The following is an 18,144-nucleotide window of genomic DNA, read 5'->3' as shown; positions in this document are numbered from 1 at the left end:
ACTGGCTTTGGGAAAAAAATTTGAGGTAAGATTCCCATGTATGACTTTACAAGAAAATAACGTATTATATCCCAACCACAGAAAAGAAAGCAGATTCAAGGAGATGGGCTTCCTTGCTGTGGTTCAAGTTTTTCTGGAAAGGAAAGCTGGGATAGGAAGTCTGCTGAAAACAGAGCCCATCCTCTCCAACAGGTCGTATGTTCTCAAGTTTTCTTCTTACTTGAGTCTATAAACTTACGATTAGTGGATGAAATAAGATCATAATCTTAGAACTGAGGCTTCCTAATAACGTACAGAACAAGGAAGGGTATGAAAAAAGTTACTACTGGAGACTTTTTTGTGTTTTTCTTATGCTTTTGTTAGTTTTTGGAGATGGTTTCACTATGTTTTCCAGACTGGACTTAGTCCCCTGAGTGCTGGTATTACATGCTTGTACCACTCAGTTATTTTACTAGCTACAACCAGAAAGGCAAAATGAAATACTGTTCTTTGTTCTCATACTTGGCATTCTTCCTCCCCTTGGCTACATTAATTTTGCTTAAATAGACTTAAATAGGTTTAAAAAACCAGCCAAGGGCTGGGAAGGTGGCTCAGTGGTAGAGTGCTTGCCTTGCAAGCCAGAGGCCCTGGGTTCGATTCCTCAGCACCACATAAGCAAAAAGAAAAAAGCCGGAAGTGGCTCTGTGGCTCAAGTGGTAGAGCGCTAGCAAAGAGCTGAAGAGCTGAGGGACAGTGCCCAGGCCCAGAGTTCAGGCCCCACGACCAGATCCAAAAAATAAATAAATAAATAAAAATTTAAAAAAAAAAAAAAAACCAGCCAGGCTAAGCACTGGTGGCTTATATATGTAATTCCCAGTTACTCCAGGAGTCTGAGATCTAAAAATCAAGGTTCAAAATCAAGGTTCGGTCTAAGCAGATAAATTCGAGACTCACCTCCAATTAACTAGCAAAAAGCTAGGAGCACAGTTGTGGTTCAAGTGTTAAAGAGTGCCAGCCTTGAGGAAAAAAACCAAGCAGGAGCCGAGTTCAAGGCTCCAGTACATACCCAACAGCCAGTACTTTTTATGGATACCAATTTTAAAATGATAGGTTGTAATAAGATTTTTAATTTTGTTTGTGTTTTCAGTGGGCTCTTACCTCTTTAGCCTGGGCTGGCCTCAAACTTTTGATCATCCTACCTTAGCCTACTAAATACTGTGATTCAGGTATGCGTAAAAGTTGTCAATAAAACAAAACAAAGCATTATACTGAGTAATGAGAAGTTACATGTGTCAGTTCAAAAGGAAAACAGGAACAGACAAAGGAAAAACACTTGTAGGGCAACCAGCACTATAGCTAGGACCACACGATCAAGAAAGCACTTTAATTCAATAATGACAGGCTTGTTTGATGCTAGCCTTTTGCTGGTTTCAGCTATTGTGAGTGACATAATCTACACTATCCTATATGTGTCTATATGCTTCTCAGCTGGGCAGTTTTGATGTGTAATACATTTTGTAACTGTTAACTGGTTTTCTGTAAAAAAGTTTATTTTAGAGTGAGAACATATCACTACAATTTTTAAGTCCAGGGGCATTAAAGATAAAAGTGGTCTTGTGCATGACACTGGTAAATCATAACACTCTCAGTGATTTCATACTGTTACATGCTTAACAGAAAGGCACATTGTGCTGAATAAAAAAATAAGTGTTACATTCTTGAGCTTTTAAATTAAAATTTCATAAAGTGCTTTTTTATAAAATTTTACAGTTAATGGATGTAATTTCCTTAGTCAAGGCACCTGGGAAAGTGATTGGCACATGGCACTCTGGCTCACCTTTTAATTTTCTTTTTGGTGCTTTCAGCATCTCTCCACATCTTCTCCTTCACTTAGCTTTTCTTTAGTATTTCATCCAAACAAGGACCCTCTTACAGAAAAGGCCAACTTTAACTTGGCATTGTGAAGGTCAATTTTCAGGCAGATTTAGGAGTTTGGTAATTTCTTTATGCAAAAACTGACAATGATTTGAAGAAAATCATATTCAGGTGGCAAATTCGGAGAGATTAGTTCAGAATCCATGATTTGAGATGGTATTTTAAATACGTGTTTTATATTCAAGGTTTTCTGCTTTGTCCTCAGAGCCATCTAGATAAACATTGATAGCTGTCACTGGTACAACATTCACTTCATCCATCTTAAGAATTCCTCTGAAATAGAAGGTTATGATTATTAATCCAAATTAAATATTTCCTCTAATTGTTTGGTGTATAAGACTACTTCAAGGATTAGCTATACCTTGGGTTTGATGCTTTTGCTTTATTGTGTTTATAATGGTTGTGCAAACTGTAAGCCCTAAGTTATTTTTTTTTGTGACAGTAAAAAAATTATCTCTAAGTAGTTGTACAAAGGAATTGTCAATTCAACATGTCAAGCCCCCCCACCCTGTTTTTGGGTTGGTTGTGGGGCTTGAACTCAGGGCCTGGGCACTGTCCCTGAGCTCTTTTTGCTCAAGGCTAGCACTCTACCACTTTCAGCCATAGCACCACTTCTGGTTTTTGAGTTGGAGATGAGTCTCATGGGGGTTGGCTTTAACCCACGATCCTCAGATCTCAGCCTCCTGAGTAGCTAGGATTATAGGCATCAGTGGCTCATGCCTATAATCAGTGGCAAGCCCCAATTTTTTTAACCACAGGGACCGAGGGAATGGAAACTTGACTGCTTTCATAGTGTAGGAAAGGAAAGCACAAGTAAAGCCTAGGTCCTCAAATCAGTGTTGGTCCTAGGTTTGGCAAAAAGACATCCCAGACAACTTTCTAGTACTCTCCATCCACCAAAACACAATGTTAGATCCTTAGTCACTATTCCTTTTTTGTTTTTTCCATTAAAATATCTGGCCAGAAAGTAGGTGTTTGTACTGATTTCAAGATTTTTTTGTTGTTGTTGTTGGTCATGGGCCTTGAACTCTGGGCCTGAGTGCTGTCCCTTGAGCTCTTCAGCTCAAGGCTAGTGCTCTATCACTTGAGCCACAGCACCACTTCTGGTTTTCTGAGTGGTTTACTGGAGATAAGAGTCTCAAGGACTGGCTTTGAACCATGATCCTCAGATCTAGCTTCCTGAGCAGCTAAGATTACAGGCCTGAACCACTCGTGCCCAGCTTGAATTCAAGATCTTGTATTTTAAATTCTGTGTGACTCTTAAGATACCAACAGAGATCAGTTTCTTTAGAACAAAACAAGGTGGGTATAAATGTGGAGGGCTATGCCCTCCTCTAAGTTATCCCATTATTATATAGCAGTGACTCCATTTGATAAAGCAGCAATCTGTTCTGTTTTCAGTGTGAATGCTGAGGCAGGATGACTCCGGATCTTCTTTGGATAACTAAACCATCATTGCCTGTGCAGCAGGAACCAGGAGGCAGAGACCTACTTTGTTTGTAACTTAAAGTTATCAAACACACTAAACCAATGAATACGGTAATCCCCACATTCCCAGAATACATAAAAGGAAGGCACCTAATGCTGGGGTGTGGTAGCATCTGACCTGTCATCAGGCCATCCGCCTGCAGCATGTATTCTGTTCTCATTACTCTACTAATCTCTAGTCATTCCAGAGGCTTCAGCTTGGCTTGATCCCCATCCCCTGGCCTGACATGGCCAACTGTAAATGCCACTCAACTAGACCATGGTGCCTTGAGCCAGCTCAGTGCCTAGAACTAACTGTTCTTTGGCAACCCTGTCTGCTGCCAGTACTAGGACTGGGTTTGTTATGTAAATATCTAATAGCAAGCACTGACTTCATCTGTGTCAGGTTTCTTTCTGTACTTGTCTTTAGTGAGATGCCTGTGAACCCTGTGGCTGCTTTAACCCTGTAAAAACAACAAACAAACATCCTGGGGATACAGGTTAGTGATAGAGTACTTGCCTAGCATGGTACAGGCCCTGAGTTTTATCACCAGCATCACTAAATGATAGATAAGATTGATACAGTATTAATATTGCTGTTGAAACAAGATTAGACAGATAAGCGGAACAGTCTAGGAATAGATCAATATATTAGGAAATTCAGTTCATATTAAAAAAACGTTCCAAGTCAAACTAAACATCTCTCTGGAAGGTTGGTAAAGGTGGCTCATGCCTGTAATCTTAGCTACTCAGGAAGGTGAGATCTGCGAGTTATGGTTTGAAGCCAGCTTGGGCAGGAAAATCCTTCAGACTTCTTTTTGTCTGTTATGGGGCTTGAACTCTTGAACTCAGGGCCTGCGTGCTGTCCCTCTAGCTCTCAAGGCTAGCACTCTACCACTTTGAGCCACAGCTCTGCTTTCAGTTTCCTGGTGTTTAATTCGAGTAGCTAGAATTACAAGCATGAGCCACCAGCGCCCTACTCCCTAAGACTCTTTTTTTTTTTTTTTGCTGGTTATGGGGCCTTAACTCTGGGCCTGGGCACTGTCCCTCAGCTCTTCAGCTCAAGACTAGCGCTCTACCACTTAAGCCACAGCCCCACTTCTAGCCTTTTCTGTTTATGTGGTGCTAAGGAATTGAACCCAGGGCCTCATGCATGCAAGGCAAGCACTCTACCACTGAGCCACCTTCCCAGCCCATCCCTGAGACTCTTTATCTCCAAATTAACCACCAAAAAGCTGGAAGTGGTGCTGTGGCTCACTTGTAGAGTGCTAACCTTGAGCAAAAAAAAAGTTTGGGGCCCAAGCCTTGAATTCAAGCTCCAGGACAAACAAAACAAAACCAACCAAACACTACCTCTGGAAAACAAAATCAGAATTCTAATGTACACTCAGAAATGATAGTAAAACAATGAAGTTTAAGAAAACAGAATTTCAGCCAGGCATCAGTGGCTCACATCTATAGTCCTAGCTACTCAGGAAGCTGGGATCTGAGGTCTGGTTTGAAGCTAGCAGGGAAAGAAAGTCCTTGATTCATATCTCCAAGGAAACACCAAAAAGCCAGAAATGGAACTATATTGCAAGTGGCAGAGTGCAAACCTTCATTGCGAAAGCTAAGGGATGACTCCCAGGCCTGAGCTCAAGCCCCCGTACTGGCACACACACACATATACACAAAGGTAAGCTGTACACAATTTTGAATTGATTCAAAACATTAAAACAGTAGGTTTGATGGAAAATTATTTGTGTAATGATGGAAAAGACCAAATTCATGGTTTCCAAACAGCACAATGACACCTGGGCTTACACAGAGCCAACACAGATTTAAATTTTAAAGAGATTTTTGGGGCTGGGAAGGTGGCTCAGTGGTAGAGTGCTTGCCTTGCAATGCATGAGGCCCTGGGTTCTATTCCTCAGCACCACATAAGCAAAAAGAAAAAAGCCGGAAGTGGTGCTGTGGCTCAAGTGGTAGAGCGCTAGCCTTGAGCTGAAGAGCTGAGGGGCAGCGCCCAGGCCCAGAGTTCAGGCCCCACGACCAGACCCAAAAAAAAAAAAAGAAATTTTAAAGAGAATTTTATATGTAATACCAGTTCCAACATTGGGTTGCACTTTATTCCTTTCAACAAAGTCACATCTTTACGAAGCTAGATTTTGTCAGTTATATAAAAAGCCAATGTTGTGGAAACTACTGCTGAAAGGAAATGAAGACAACCAGGTACAATGTAATTATTATTTTTGACTAGTCCTGGGGCTTGATCTCTGGGCCTGGGCACTGTCCCTGAGCTGCTTTTGCTCTATGCTAGCACTTTGCCACTTGAGCCACAACACTTCTGGGCTTTTCTGTGTATATGGTATTGAGGAATCAAACCCAGGGCTTCATACATGCTAGGGAAAGACTCTACCATTAAGCCCCATTCCCTATTCAGTGTAATTCTAAGATATGCAGTACTGTATAGTACTCTATCAAGAACATACATTCCACTAGTAATTAAGGGTGAAAAAGAGGGCTGGGCGCTGTGACTCAAGCCTGTAATCCCAGCTGTTTCAGAGGCAGAGATTGGGAGGAATGCAGTTTGAGCTGCAGCTGGGGCATCACAATTACTGGCATACTAAGGATGCTGTGAACTAAGAAAATATAGGAACCACTGTCTTAAATGAAAAACAGAACAATTAACAGTCTATGTTAGCCAGATGCCAGTAGCTCATGCCTGTAATACTAACTAGTTACTTGGGAGGCTGAGATCACAGTTCAAGACCAAGCTAGGCAGAAAAGTCCAGGAGATCCTGTCCAAACACAGCTGGGTGTGGTGTGCATGCCAGTCATCCTAGCTACATACAGGCTGAGATTGGGAGGATCCTGATTCCAGGTGAGCCTGGGCAGAAAGGTCCAAGACTTATTCCATCTCAATGGAGAAAGCTAGGCATATGCTTGTTGTCTTAGCTATGACAGGAAGCAAAAATAGACAAACTGTAGTCCAGGCACACTTCTGAACAGGAAGTAATACTCTTATTTCAAAAAAGTAACCAGTGCTTGGGGTATTGGTGGCTCACACCTGTAATCCTGGCCACTTAGGAGGCTGAGATCTGAGGATCGTGCTTTAAAGCCAACTTGGGCATAACACTACTATTTCCAATTAATCACAGAAAAAGCGAGAAGTAGTGCTATGGCTCAAGTAGTAGAGTGCTAGCCTTAAGCAAAAGATGCTCAGAGACAGCGTCCAGGCACAGAGTTCAAGCCCCAGGACTGACAACAAAAACAACAAAAAAATCAGTACAATAAGACCTGAAGGCATCAGTGATAGAATATGTGTTTAGAAAGCACAAGGGGAGCTGGGAAGGTGGCTCAGTGGTAGAGCACTTGCCTTGCATGCATGAGGCCCTGTGTTCGATTCCTCAGCACCACATAAGCAATAAGAAAAAAGCCGGAAGTGGCACTGTGGCTCAAGTGGTAGAGCGCTAGCCTTGAGCTGAGGAGCTGAGGGACAGCGCCCAGGCCCAGAGTTCAGGCCCCACGACCGGACCCCCCCCCCCCAAAAAAAAAAAAAAAAAAAAAAGAAAGCACAAGGCCCTGAGTTCAAAACCCTATACTGCAAGAGAGAGAGAAAGAGACAGAGAAAGACAGAGAGAGAGAGAGAGAGAGAGAGAGAGAAAGAGAGCATGCGTGCGCAAGAGAGAGACCATAACTAGTATACATTTACCTCAACACATAAAATTTGGATAAAAGTTGCTTTTCCAAAAAGATGACAATACTTCTAGGTATAATAAGAACTGAAGAACAAAGCAATACTTTTGAGGTAAGCCAGGTTTAGTGGGACATACCTGTGATTGTAGCTATTTGGAATAGGAGATCTTGATCCAAAGTCAACCTGGGCAAAAGTTCAAGACCCAATCAAAAAATCCAAACTAGGTATGGTGGTACACACCTGTAGTCCAACTATTCAGGAGGTAGGGCAGGCAAAACTACAAGACTTCCTGGGTGCCTGTGACCCATGCCTGTAAACCTAGCTACTTACTGGGCTGAAATCTGAGGATAGTGATTCAAAGCTAGTCTGGGCAGGAATGTCTATGAGATTCTTATCTCCAAATAACCACCAAAAAGCTGGAAGTGGAGCTGTGGCTCAAGTGGTAGAGGGCTAGCCTTGAGCACAAAGCTCTGAGACCATTGCCCAGGTCCTGAGTTCAAGCACCAGGACAGGCATAAAAAAAATACATAAATAAAATAAGACTGCCTGAAAAATAAACCAGAAGCAGCAGAAGGACTACAGGTGTGGCTCCAGTGGTAGAGTAATTGTTTAGCAAATACAAGGCTCAAGCCAAAAATAAGAAAAAGGAAAAAGAAAACAAAAACTACTATTGGAAAGAAACAAAAAAAAAAAAACCCTACTAAAACAAAATAAAAACTACTAAAAAATTACTACTGGAGTAACTTGTGAAAATGTTCTTTATTTCATTTTTAAAATTATTTCTTGGATTAAAAATAAAATATGGAAGGATAAAAATAAAAATCAGTTTCTCTATCCTGGGTCTCATTCTGATTCACTAGATATATTTTCTCAACCAAAAATACTTTCTTTGCATATATGTACACATAACGCATATAAAGCTTTTGTTCTATCCAAACAGTTGTACTCCGCAGAACAAAGCATCTCACTGCCTGCCTGAGCCATTTACTTAGTTACGTCCTTACCAGTAAATAGTTAAGAAGGTTCTTAGTTTGGTTGAGTTTTCTCTCTCTTTCTTTCCTTTCTTTTATCTATCTATCTATCTATCTATCTATCTATCTATCTATCTATCTATCTATCTATCTATCTTTTTGGAGGGGTTACTGGACTTGAACTCAGGGCCTGGGTGCTGTCCTTAACTTTTTAGCTCTGGCTTATATTCTCCACTCGAGCCACAGCTCCATTTCCAGCTTTTTAGTAGTGTTTTTAGAAGTAAAGAGTCTTACAGACTTTCCTGGCAGGGCTGGCTTTGAACTGTGATCCTTAGATTTTAGCCTCCTACAGCTAGGATTACAGAGATGAGGCAGAGGCTCCTAGCTGCTTGCGTTTTCTATTATAGACAGTGCTGTAATGAAATACTGATGATCTTTGAAATTATAGGTTTGAATGTACATAGTCAGGGTCCACTGTACTATTCTTTTTTTTTTGTCGGTCATGGAGCTTGAACTTTGGGCTTGGGTGCTATCCCTGCACTCTTCAGCTCAAGGCGAGCACTCTACTGCTTAAGCCACAGTGCCACTTCGGGTTTTCTATTGGTTTTTTGGAGATAAGAGTCTCATGGACTTTTCTTCCCGGGCTGGCTTTGAATCATGATCCTCAAATCTCAGTCTCCTGAGTAGCTAGGATTACAGGCGTGAGCCACCAGTGCCCTGCTCACTGTACTTTCTATTGTGCAAGTTTGTTTCCATTTTCTCTCTGTAGGCTTTCATTTCTTGGCAGAGCTTGTCTTACTCTTGAATGGCTACCAATATTCTGATCGTAACAAGGATTTAATAAACATTTTAATTTTGTCAAAGTTGATTAATGTGCTAGAAAAAAATAGGTGTTATTTTATTTCCCCCTTTTTTCTTACCTTCTTATACATTCTATTAAAAATACAGTAAATATAACTCACATTTTAATAATTAAAATGCTAAAGTTTCAAAAATAAGAAACACTTACTTGTAGTCAGAAACTGGGAAAAGCAGCTTTAACATGGTTATGACCCCAGCTGCTCCAAGCATTCCAACCACCATGACATTGAGAAGCATGAAGACCACGGGGAAAATCCTGCTCCAGAACAAGCACAGGTCTTTTCTGAACTTCTCCATCCACAGGCACATCACCTGAAACACGAGCTGTGATAAGTTACGCCAAGTCCCATACACTTGAAATCATTAAATTTCTCCATGTTTTAGTTCTGGAGAGATGAAAATATTGTGTATTTTGAATGAGTTGGTAGTTATTTGTGTCTCAAAACCAACTATGCTTTTTGAGCTGGAGGTGGATCATGATTCGGTGGTAGAATATCTTGTATTCCTGAAGTCCTGGGCTCAATTTCAGCACACGGGGGAAAAATTCCCCCCCAAAAAACATCCCAAAGGTTGTGGATTTTAAACAGGTGCATTTTAATTTAGAATGTACCTTAATGAGAGGTTAGGGGACTAAAGCAGGAAGGGTGAAAATGTCTCCTAAGGAGGTTCATTACAATCTTTAAAGATTATAAAAACACAGGCACAGAAATTACTTACACTGTTGTCTAAGTACAAATGAAATGGAAAATAAATGCTAAATGATAAGAGATTAGTTAGGCTTGTCCATTGTAAAAAAATGGACCAGAGTCTGTGTCAAATACTGGGAGGATGAAAAAGGAGAGAAAGACTAACTTGGGAGCAGCTTTTAGAAGCATGAAGGTTCATTGAATATAAAATGTTTCCATACTTTAAGAGTGAGGCACTGATGGCAGGGAGTATGAAGACAGTGGCAAACACAGGCAGTGTTCTAGGAGGCTACAAGTGGGCCAGACAGGTTACTGCAACCCTAAATAATGTGAGTGAGAACTTCCTGCTGATGAATCATAGAGTTTACTCATTTAAATAAGGTAAGGGACCTAGCTAACATGGCGAGATACCTGAATATTCTCTGACGTGTGATTATCTTTCCAGTCATCGGTAGAAGTATCATGGCTATTCTGTGAGTACTTAGTAGTTATCAATGCATGCTTATCTGTAATATCCATATTACTGAAACCTTACCTCACCTTAAATACTTTACAGACTGAGCATAGGTAAACAGGTTAAAGGAATTAGTCAAACATCATACAACTAGTAAATGCCAGACCATATTTCAATCGTAGACAGTAAGGACTCTAAAATGTCTACTTCTAACCACTGTGCCTAACTACCACATGAGATCCGGAGGACATATGACTGAGGTAGAGTAGCAAAGTAAAGAAATGGAGGCAGAGGAAAAAATCTCTGGGACTGAAGATTCCCAACCAAATCAACTTTAGGGCCTTGATAATCATAATGTGAATAAACACAAATACATATATATGTATTATTTTTGTTATATACATATATATGTATATATGCACATATATATTCCAAATAAACCATCCCCCCAAAATCCCCCAAAACCATCCCAAAAGTTGTGGATTTTAAACAGGTACATTTTAATTTAGAATGTACCTTGAGGGGTTAGGGGACTAAAGCAGGAAGGGTGAAAATGTCTCCTAAGGAGGTTCATTACAATCTTTAAAGATTATAAAAACACAGGCACAGAAATTACTTACACTGTTGTCTAAGTACAAATGAAATGAAAAATAAATGCTAAATGTAAGAGATTAGGCTTGTCCGTTATAAAAAATGGAACTGTATGGAGGAAAACAAGAATAGCTACGTATATTAAACTAAAACCATGGGAGGTAAAGGTGTGGCTCCAGTGGTAGAGTACCAGCCTTGAGTAAAAAATCTACCAAAGCAAGAAGCGAGGCCCTGAGTTTAAACCCCAGTAGCAGCATACACACACAACAAAAAACCACCATCACCAACCAAACAAACCCAAAAACATTGTCCAAAAAGAAATGTACTCATTACCTGACTTATGTAACTGTTACTGCTCTGCACATTCCCTTTATAACAACAATTAAAAAAAGAAAAACCAACGAAAAAACACCACAATGAGTTCATTTTTTTTTGTTTTGGTTTTTTTGGTCAGTCATGGGGCTTGATCTCTGGGCTTGGGTGCTCTCCCTGCGCTCTTCAGCTGAAGGCAAGCACTCTACCGATTGAGCCAGAGAGCCACTTCCAGTTTTCTATTGGTTTATTGGAGATAAGAGTCTCATGGACTTTCCTGCCTAGGCTGACTTTGAATTGTGATCCTCAGATCTCAGCCTCCTGAGTAGCTAGGATTACAGGCGTGAGCCACTGACGCCCGGCTAAGTTCTCTTATACTCCACAATTGTAATCTAATCATAAATTTATGGATTCCACTTGTTTTAAGTGCTATTATCTATTTTATTCAACTTAACCATCATTGTTCATAACACCAGATAAATTTACCTTGTATGAGGAAGGAGGATCTGCTCTAAGAGGAGTCTCAGGTAATTTGCCAGGCAAAGCATCTTCATCCACAGTGGTTTCCATGTTCCTGATAAGATACTGGCTGGTGGTCTGCAACAAACTAACACTATCTACTGAGGAGGAAGAGCACAGTTACCAAAATGCTCCCAGGATACCCCAGGCTCTCTACTGGTCCTAAGGTGATTAGACCAATTACATATAGGACAGGATATATTGCGATATGGGAGAGCAAAATAAATTTGTCCTATTGTTTGATTTACACATCAAAAGGGAGACATATTCATTCCTTTTAAGGAGCTACAGCTATGTGACTTTGTCACATAGAAAAATCTAAATTTTAAATGTTCTATGTTTCAGTGAAAATGAGTACTTCTTTCTCTAAATGAGTCTTTTAAATATTTTATTTTCTAAATATAGAATTGGCATGTAGAAGTCACGGTAATCTGTATGGCTCCTGATTTTAGTATGTGTGCTGCAGGAGCAAGTACTACATATCATTATTACATATTATTACAAATATGTAATGTGGGTAAGTACTTGAGCATGTCACTGTGCAATCAGTGCTGATCACAGACTACTCAGGGGCTCACATATTCTAGACCAGTACTCTACCATAAGCCACACCCCAGCCTCTCATTTGTTCTGTACATAAGTTTATACACAAAACAACTGTAATTAAGAATAGAGAGCATATTTTACAAACAATGTAAAACTTAACAAAGCTTAAGAGTATATAAGGGCTGAGGGTGTGGCTCAAGTGGAAGAGTGCCGGTCGTGCAAGCATGCCTGAGTTTGAATCCCAGTATTGAAAAAAGAAGAAAAAAAGCATATAAAACTACTAACTAAAGAAATACTAACCAAAGGGCTGGGAAGATGGCTCAGTGGTAGAGCGCTTGCCTTGCATGCATGAGGCCCTGGGTTCGATTCCTCAGCACCACATAAACAGAAAAAAAAAAAAAAAAAGCCAGAAGTGGCGCTGTGGCTCAAGTGGTAGAGTGCTAGCCTTGAGCTGAAGAGCTGAGGGACAGCACCCAGGCCCAGAGTTCAGGCCCCACAACTGGACCCCCCAGAAATACTAACCAAAAAAAGCAATACTGTTCTTAGCATCTGAAATTAGTCTTTCAACTTACCTTTTTTGGAGAGGTTAGGAACAGTAATTAAAATGTCACTGTCTCGGGACAAAGAGTACAGCATGCTCTCTTCCAAAGGAAGGGTATAGTTTGAATGTCTGAGTATTCCTTGATTCTTCACTAAAATGTCAATTTCAGTAACATCCTTTTGTTGAGCCTGTGAAAGCAAAATAGTACATTTTATTTTAAATGACGAGCTAGCACTATAAAAATTTTTTCTTCCTTGACTTCTGTAGTTAAAAACCTTGCCCTGTGCTGACAATTATTCATCCTCAGTACCCCAAGGCATTAAGTTCACAACCTCACTCATATTCCTGTCTTCTTTTTTTTGCCAGTGCTAGGGCTTGAATTCAGGGCCTGGGCATTGTCTCTGAGCTTTGTTGCTCAAGGCTAGCTCTGTTACTTAATCCACAACTCCATTTCTGGCTTTTGGTGGCTAATTGGAGATGAGAGTCTCAGGGACTTTCCTGCCCCAATTGGCTTTGAACCATGATCCTTAGATCTTAGCTTCCTGAGTCACTACAATTGCAGACATAAGCCACAGCGGTGATAAACAAGTTAATGTTTTCTTACTTTCTCTGTTCAATGATGTTTATGACATTTTTAAGTGATACAAATATGGGGAATTTATAACAAATTGTTTTTAAATTAATAAATTTCAAATGCTAAAGTAAATAATTCTAAATATACAGACAATATTGAATATAGACAATACTGTGTTACCTTCTTAAGACAGCACAAACTTAACTTTACCGTCTAACATCCAGTGAACAAGCACAGCATCTTACCTGCTGTCCATCGACCTCTACTACCTCTTCTTGAATGACAATTAGTTGCAAATTGGAACCAGATGTCATAGGCCACTGGTGAACCAAAATCCTGACACCGACAATTCCAAAATACACTTTTTCCTCCAAATTTTCACGCTTCACTATTAAAAAAAAGCAGTGACATCTTTAACAAAAAATGCCACCAAATCTGTTACTGAATGATTATTTTCATGACATTTATATGGAACAAGACAGCAGAGAATCTGTTTTGTTGGCTTTCTTCATCCTTGACCTTGATAACCTTCAGATTTATAAAAACAAAGATGGCATGTCCTTATAGTGGACTACAGTTAAAAAGGGAAATATATGATGGTTTTCAGATTTCCTATGAAACACTACACTAGCAACATCCTTTCTACCCCTTTCCTCAGGTTGACAATAAGGAGCCAACATGACCTAAGTACAAAGCAGGCCATAAGACAGCCATGTTCTACAATAGTAAGCACATTCCTCCATCCATCAGAAAATTCTAACAGAAGGGAAACAATCCTCAGTTCAGGGCTTGTTTTGCTTTTGTATGTATGTGGGGGCTTGAACTCAGTACCTCACATTACTTCTTTTCATTCTCTCTCAAGGCTGATACTGTACCATCGGAGCCACACACGCACTTCTGTTTTTTGCTGATTAAATGGAGATAAGATTTGTCTGCTCAGGCTGGCTTCAAACCACAAGCCTGAGATCTCAGCCTCCTGAGTACTTAGGATGACAGGCATGAGTCACCAGTGCCTGGCCACTTCACTTTCTATTTTCCACCCCTGTCCAAGATTTTGGCTCTTGCTTTCCATCTATAATGCAGAATCTTCAGTGACACCGATGATCAGAGTGCCTGTCATTCCATCAATCAATGCCAATCCCCCCCCCCCAAATTTGCCACTAACCAATATAAAGAGCTTTAAACACATAAATATCATATGCTATAGAAATGATACATATTATTATTTTAAAATGGAAATACAGAACTTATTTTGAAAAAAGGAGAAAATTTGAAAATTTTGATTTGGATAGTACTTACCTATCAAAGTTTGACAGCTTATTCGACTTACACCACTATTTACAGGTACATCATTTACATATACTTGTCCACTTTCATAGGTTATGTTAAGAACAACCTTAAAATAAAGCAGCACATATATTAATTCAAATGGCTTATAAATGATGACAAATTTTTCATGTCAATATATTATCTTACTAAGTTAGAGGTATAGGTGCTATGGTGAGGATGTGGTTTGTACTCCAAGGAGATCAGTACTGGAAGCTTGGGCCTCTCAGTGTGGAGGTACTAAGGTGGTCAGACCTTTAAGATGCAGGGCTAGAAGGAGATCCTTAAGTGACTGGGAACATGCCCTCAAGGGAACTGTGAGACCCAGTCCCTCTCTGGATTCCTATTTGGCAAAGTAATCTGTTCCCACAAGGTGCTCCTGCTATTGCGATGTCACCTGCCAGGAGGCTTTCACCTGAGCCAAGTTAATGCTAGCAACCTGCCTTTGGACCTCCAGAACTGAAAGCTAAATATAAACTTGCTTCAGTTGTTTTGTTATAGTAACAAAAAGTGGGCTAAGAGAATCACTATAGCAAATTGTATACCACTTGGCTAAATGAAACATTTAAAAACCTAATCAAGGGGAGACAAACCTGTTCTTTAAATACTTCTCCATCATCTTTCAGGATAGTTACATTAATTCTTATGCCATCCTGCAAAATAAATATATAAATTAAACGAGTATGCATTTCACACTTTGACAATAGCTCAGTTCTTTTCCTTTCAAATAAGTTTGTTTTATAATACATTTTTTATTGAGTTTTTAAAAAAAAGGTAAGGGCTAGGTCAAGGCCCTAAGTACTGACACACAAAAAAATTAAATGTCAAACTCTTCCCTACCATGTAACAGAAGAAAGGTAAGCACTATCATAAAAGATAAGAACAGCCTTCAACTGTCTGTGAACACTGTGATGCAATTCATACTTCACTTAGCTACAGTGCCACCTTGGCGGGGTAGTGGAAACACACTCTGGACTCCGCCCAGAGGGGCCAAACAGAGTTCCAAGGCTATCGGACGCTGTTCCTCCCTTCCACACCCAAGGACCACTTCTTTAAACCCCACCAGACAAGTGGAGAAGGTCCTGATCCACAGCCTCGGTCCTTCTCCGAGGCGCCCCGCTGCCTGTCCACCCCCGCCCAGCCTGGAAAAGCACTCTCCAATTGGGCAACTTCCACATTACCCGGCACACAAACAGTGCTGGGCCCAAGTGTGTCAGGCTCTAGCCCAGGAAGGCGCCATTACAAAAGCCCGGGGTCACTGGGGATCGCGTATTTGTGACATTAAAGCCCAAGCAAGCAACAGTTTGGGCCCCACTGGGAACGCCTCAAGTTTCGTGGCCCTCAGTTCAGCCACACGTCTAGGGGCCCGGTCGGTCCTTTCTCGTTTACCTTCCCGCCACTCCCTCTCACGCCGCCCCATCTCCTGAGTGCGGGTCCCGTTCTTTCCGGGGGGGCCGGGACCCCGAGTCCTCTGCGGCTGCGCGTCGGCGCGAGGTAAGGGGTGCCCTGCGGACCACCCGGCCGCTCGGAGGGGTGGCAGCGCCCCTCGCCCTCCCTACCTGCGGGACTTCCGATGGAGGCGGCGAGGGGGTGCCGGTTGTTAGCCACCCGACGGCCGGCAGCGCCAGGAACAGCAGGCGCAGGAGGGCCAGCAAAGTCTGCGGACCCCCGTCCATCTTCCACTCCAGGGCTGAGAGCCAGGGAAGGAGAGGGCGGAGCCAGCGCGGGACGGGGCAGGCGGACCTCAAGGGGCGTGGCCACAGGAAGGGCGTGGTCTTCCCAGGGGCTGCGCAGGCGCAATTGGTTGCTCTCGCCGCACCACCTGCAGAAAGGGGCGGGGTCAAGGTTGGGGGCGTGGCGTGGCGGTGTTTAGGCACCCCAAAGCACTGGAGACCTCCACTGCCAAATGCCGGCGAAAGTCGGTCTACAAAGTGAAAATCCTTCAGAGCACTCCTTCATTAGAAACAAAACATTTAACATTTCGAGGGAAATCTTTACCTCTTCCAAAATAATGTCGCACCATTATGACATTTTCATCTGTGCCTGGAATGCATTTTACTCATTCCTTCCTTGCTCTTCCTCCTCAGCGACCCCTCTCCTCTTCCCCCAACGATCCACTTTCATTCCCCCTCCCTGGATTCCACAGGAGAAAAACTTTATCAACGTTTGAATCTGGGTTACTTTGCTTACCATGACCTTCAGAACTTTTTTTTAAAATTAGTTCCCGTGCCCGGCTGCTAGTGGAAATGGCTAGAAGGAATTTAAAAACTACGGACGTCCTCCTGGGAACCCAAGTTTGTAATTTAATGTATCTGGGCTGTCCTGAGACAGCCACAGTTTCAAAATCCTTGGTTCCCGCCCCCCAGCACACACACAGCTTATTGTATAATCAAACTAGACGACCAGCCACGCCTTAATGTGTCCAGGTCAGCCAGCCACGGGGCGGCTGCCTGAAGACCTCGCCCTCAACTGGAAGCCAACCCCTCAGGATCTAGGCGCCTTTCTGTGAAATAATCCTAATCGAAATGAAAATGGAAGTGTAGGCATCTTCCACCTTTCCATTTCGACTATTATGAAACTGGCTAAGCAGTGGTTATCCAAAAATTCGGGCATTTTCTATTAACAGGATTTTATACTGACTTATAAGAACTTTAAGAGATATATCCGTTCAGACAGAATAACTACCATTTTCTTTTTTGGCTCTGCAGGGGTTTGAGCTCAAGGCCTCACGTTTGCTGAGCTTGCTTGGCTAGAGCTCTATTACTTGAGCCAAACCACCAGACTGTCTTTTTGCTGGTTATTTTGAAAATGGAGTCTTGAGGACTTTCCTGGCATGGATGGCTTTAAACCACGACAGTTTGGATCTCAGTCTGTATAGCTAGGATTTACAGGCATGAGATACCAGCCATTTGACTCATAGTCTTTCTTTAATATACAACTTTTAACATTAAAAAAAAAACAAAAACAAAAAAACAAACCTTGTAGCCGGGGCGCCAGTGGTTCAAGCCTGTAATCCTAGCTACTCAGGAGGCTGAGTTCTGAGGATCATGGTTTAAAGCCAGTCCGGGCAGGAAACTCCAAGCGTCTCTTCTCTCCAATAAACCACTAGAAAACTAGAAGTGGCACTGTGGCCCAAGCGATAGAGCGCCTGCCGCCTTGAGTCTGAAGAGCGCAGGGACAGATTCCCAAGCCTAAGCCCAAAAAATTGCAACAAAAAATTGCAAGCCAGGTGCTGGTGGCTCAAGCTACTCCTTGATATTAAGATATTAAGGATGGCAGTTTGGAGCCAGCCCCAAAAGAAAAATCTGTGAGACTTCCAATTTAAGCTTCAAAAAGCCAAAACTGGAGGTGTAGCTCAAGTGGTAGAGTGTTAACCTAGCCCTGAGTCCAAGTTGCAATACTGGTACACGTGTGTGCGCGCGCGCGCACACACACACACACATACACACATTCTCTTTGAAGTCCCTTTTACTTGATCTTCCTCCCCTATGCCTGTTTTAAAAGGTTTAGCCAAAAATTCACTTGTTCAACTAACTTCTTGCCTATTCTACATCATTTCTTACAAGTTACTAACGAAGCCCCAACCACTTTTGGATTCTATTTGCAACCATTGGCTTTTTCACTGTTTTGGTCTTCTGGAACTAAACATGAATCTAGGCCTGGCATGGTGACACACTCTTGTAGTCCCAGCCACTCAGTAGGT

At 41.7% G+C, this 18,144-nt stretch overlaps 1 protein-coding gene across 2 annotated transcripts; it reads right to left on the bottom strand.

The window, feature by feature from the left end:
• Positions 1–1,508: 1,508 nt before the first annotated feature.
• Positions 1,509–16,153, bottom strand: Ginm1 (glycoprotein integral membrane 1). 2 transcript variants are annotated; one of them, XM_042677360.1, is made up of 8 exons: positions 16,001–16,153; positions 15,035–15,094; positions 14,415–14,511; positions 13,361–13,503; positions 12,573–12,729; positions 11,422–11,555; positions 9,041–9,204; positions 1,509–2,187 (listed from the first exon to the last, which is right to left on the bottom strand). In XM_042677360.1, the coding sequence occupies exons 1-8, from the start codon at positions 16,115–16,117 to the stop codon at positions 2,076–2,078; spliced, it is 984 nt and encodes a 327-aa protein (XP_042533294.1). In that variant the 5' UTR covers positions 16,118–16,153; the 3' UTR covers positions 1,509–2,075. The 2 variants fall into 2 exon arrangements, with proteins under 2 accessions (XP_042533294.1, XP_042533358.1); XM_042677424.1 differs by having other exon boundaries at positions 11,422–11,552.
• Positions 16,154–18,144: the final 1,991 nt, after the last annotated feature.

This window comes from Dipodomys spectabilis, unplaced genomic scaffold (genome assembly GCF_019054845.1).
Source record: "Dipodomys spectabilis isolate Male_0828 unplaced genomic scaffold, ASM1905484v1 ptg000001l, whole genome shotgun sequence".
NCBI lineage: Eukaryota > Metazoa > Chordata > Mammalia > Rodentia > Heteromyidae > Dipodomys > Dipodomys spectabilis.
Note: the sequence above shows the minus strand (reverse complement) of the source record. Positions and strands in the feature narration are given on the sequence as shown.

Bases quoted from the DNA above. Each gene is read 5' to 3' on its own strand.
- Ginm1 (XM_042677360.1), bottom strand. From the start codon at position 16,117: ATGGACGGGGGTCCGCAGACTTTGCTGGCCCTCCTGCGCCTGCTGTTC. The intron at 15,095-16,000 runs GTAGGGAGGGCG...TTTATTTTGCAG, and splicing joins CTCCATCGGAAGTCCCGCAG to GATGGCATAAGAATTAATGT. The intron at 12,730-13,360 runs GTAAGATGCTGT...TTGCTTTCACAG, and splicing joins TAGAGGTCGATGGACAGCAG to GCTCAACAAAAGGATGTTAC.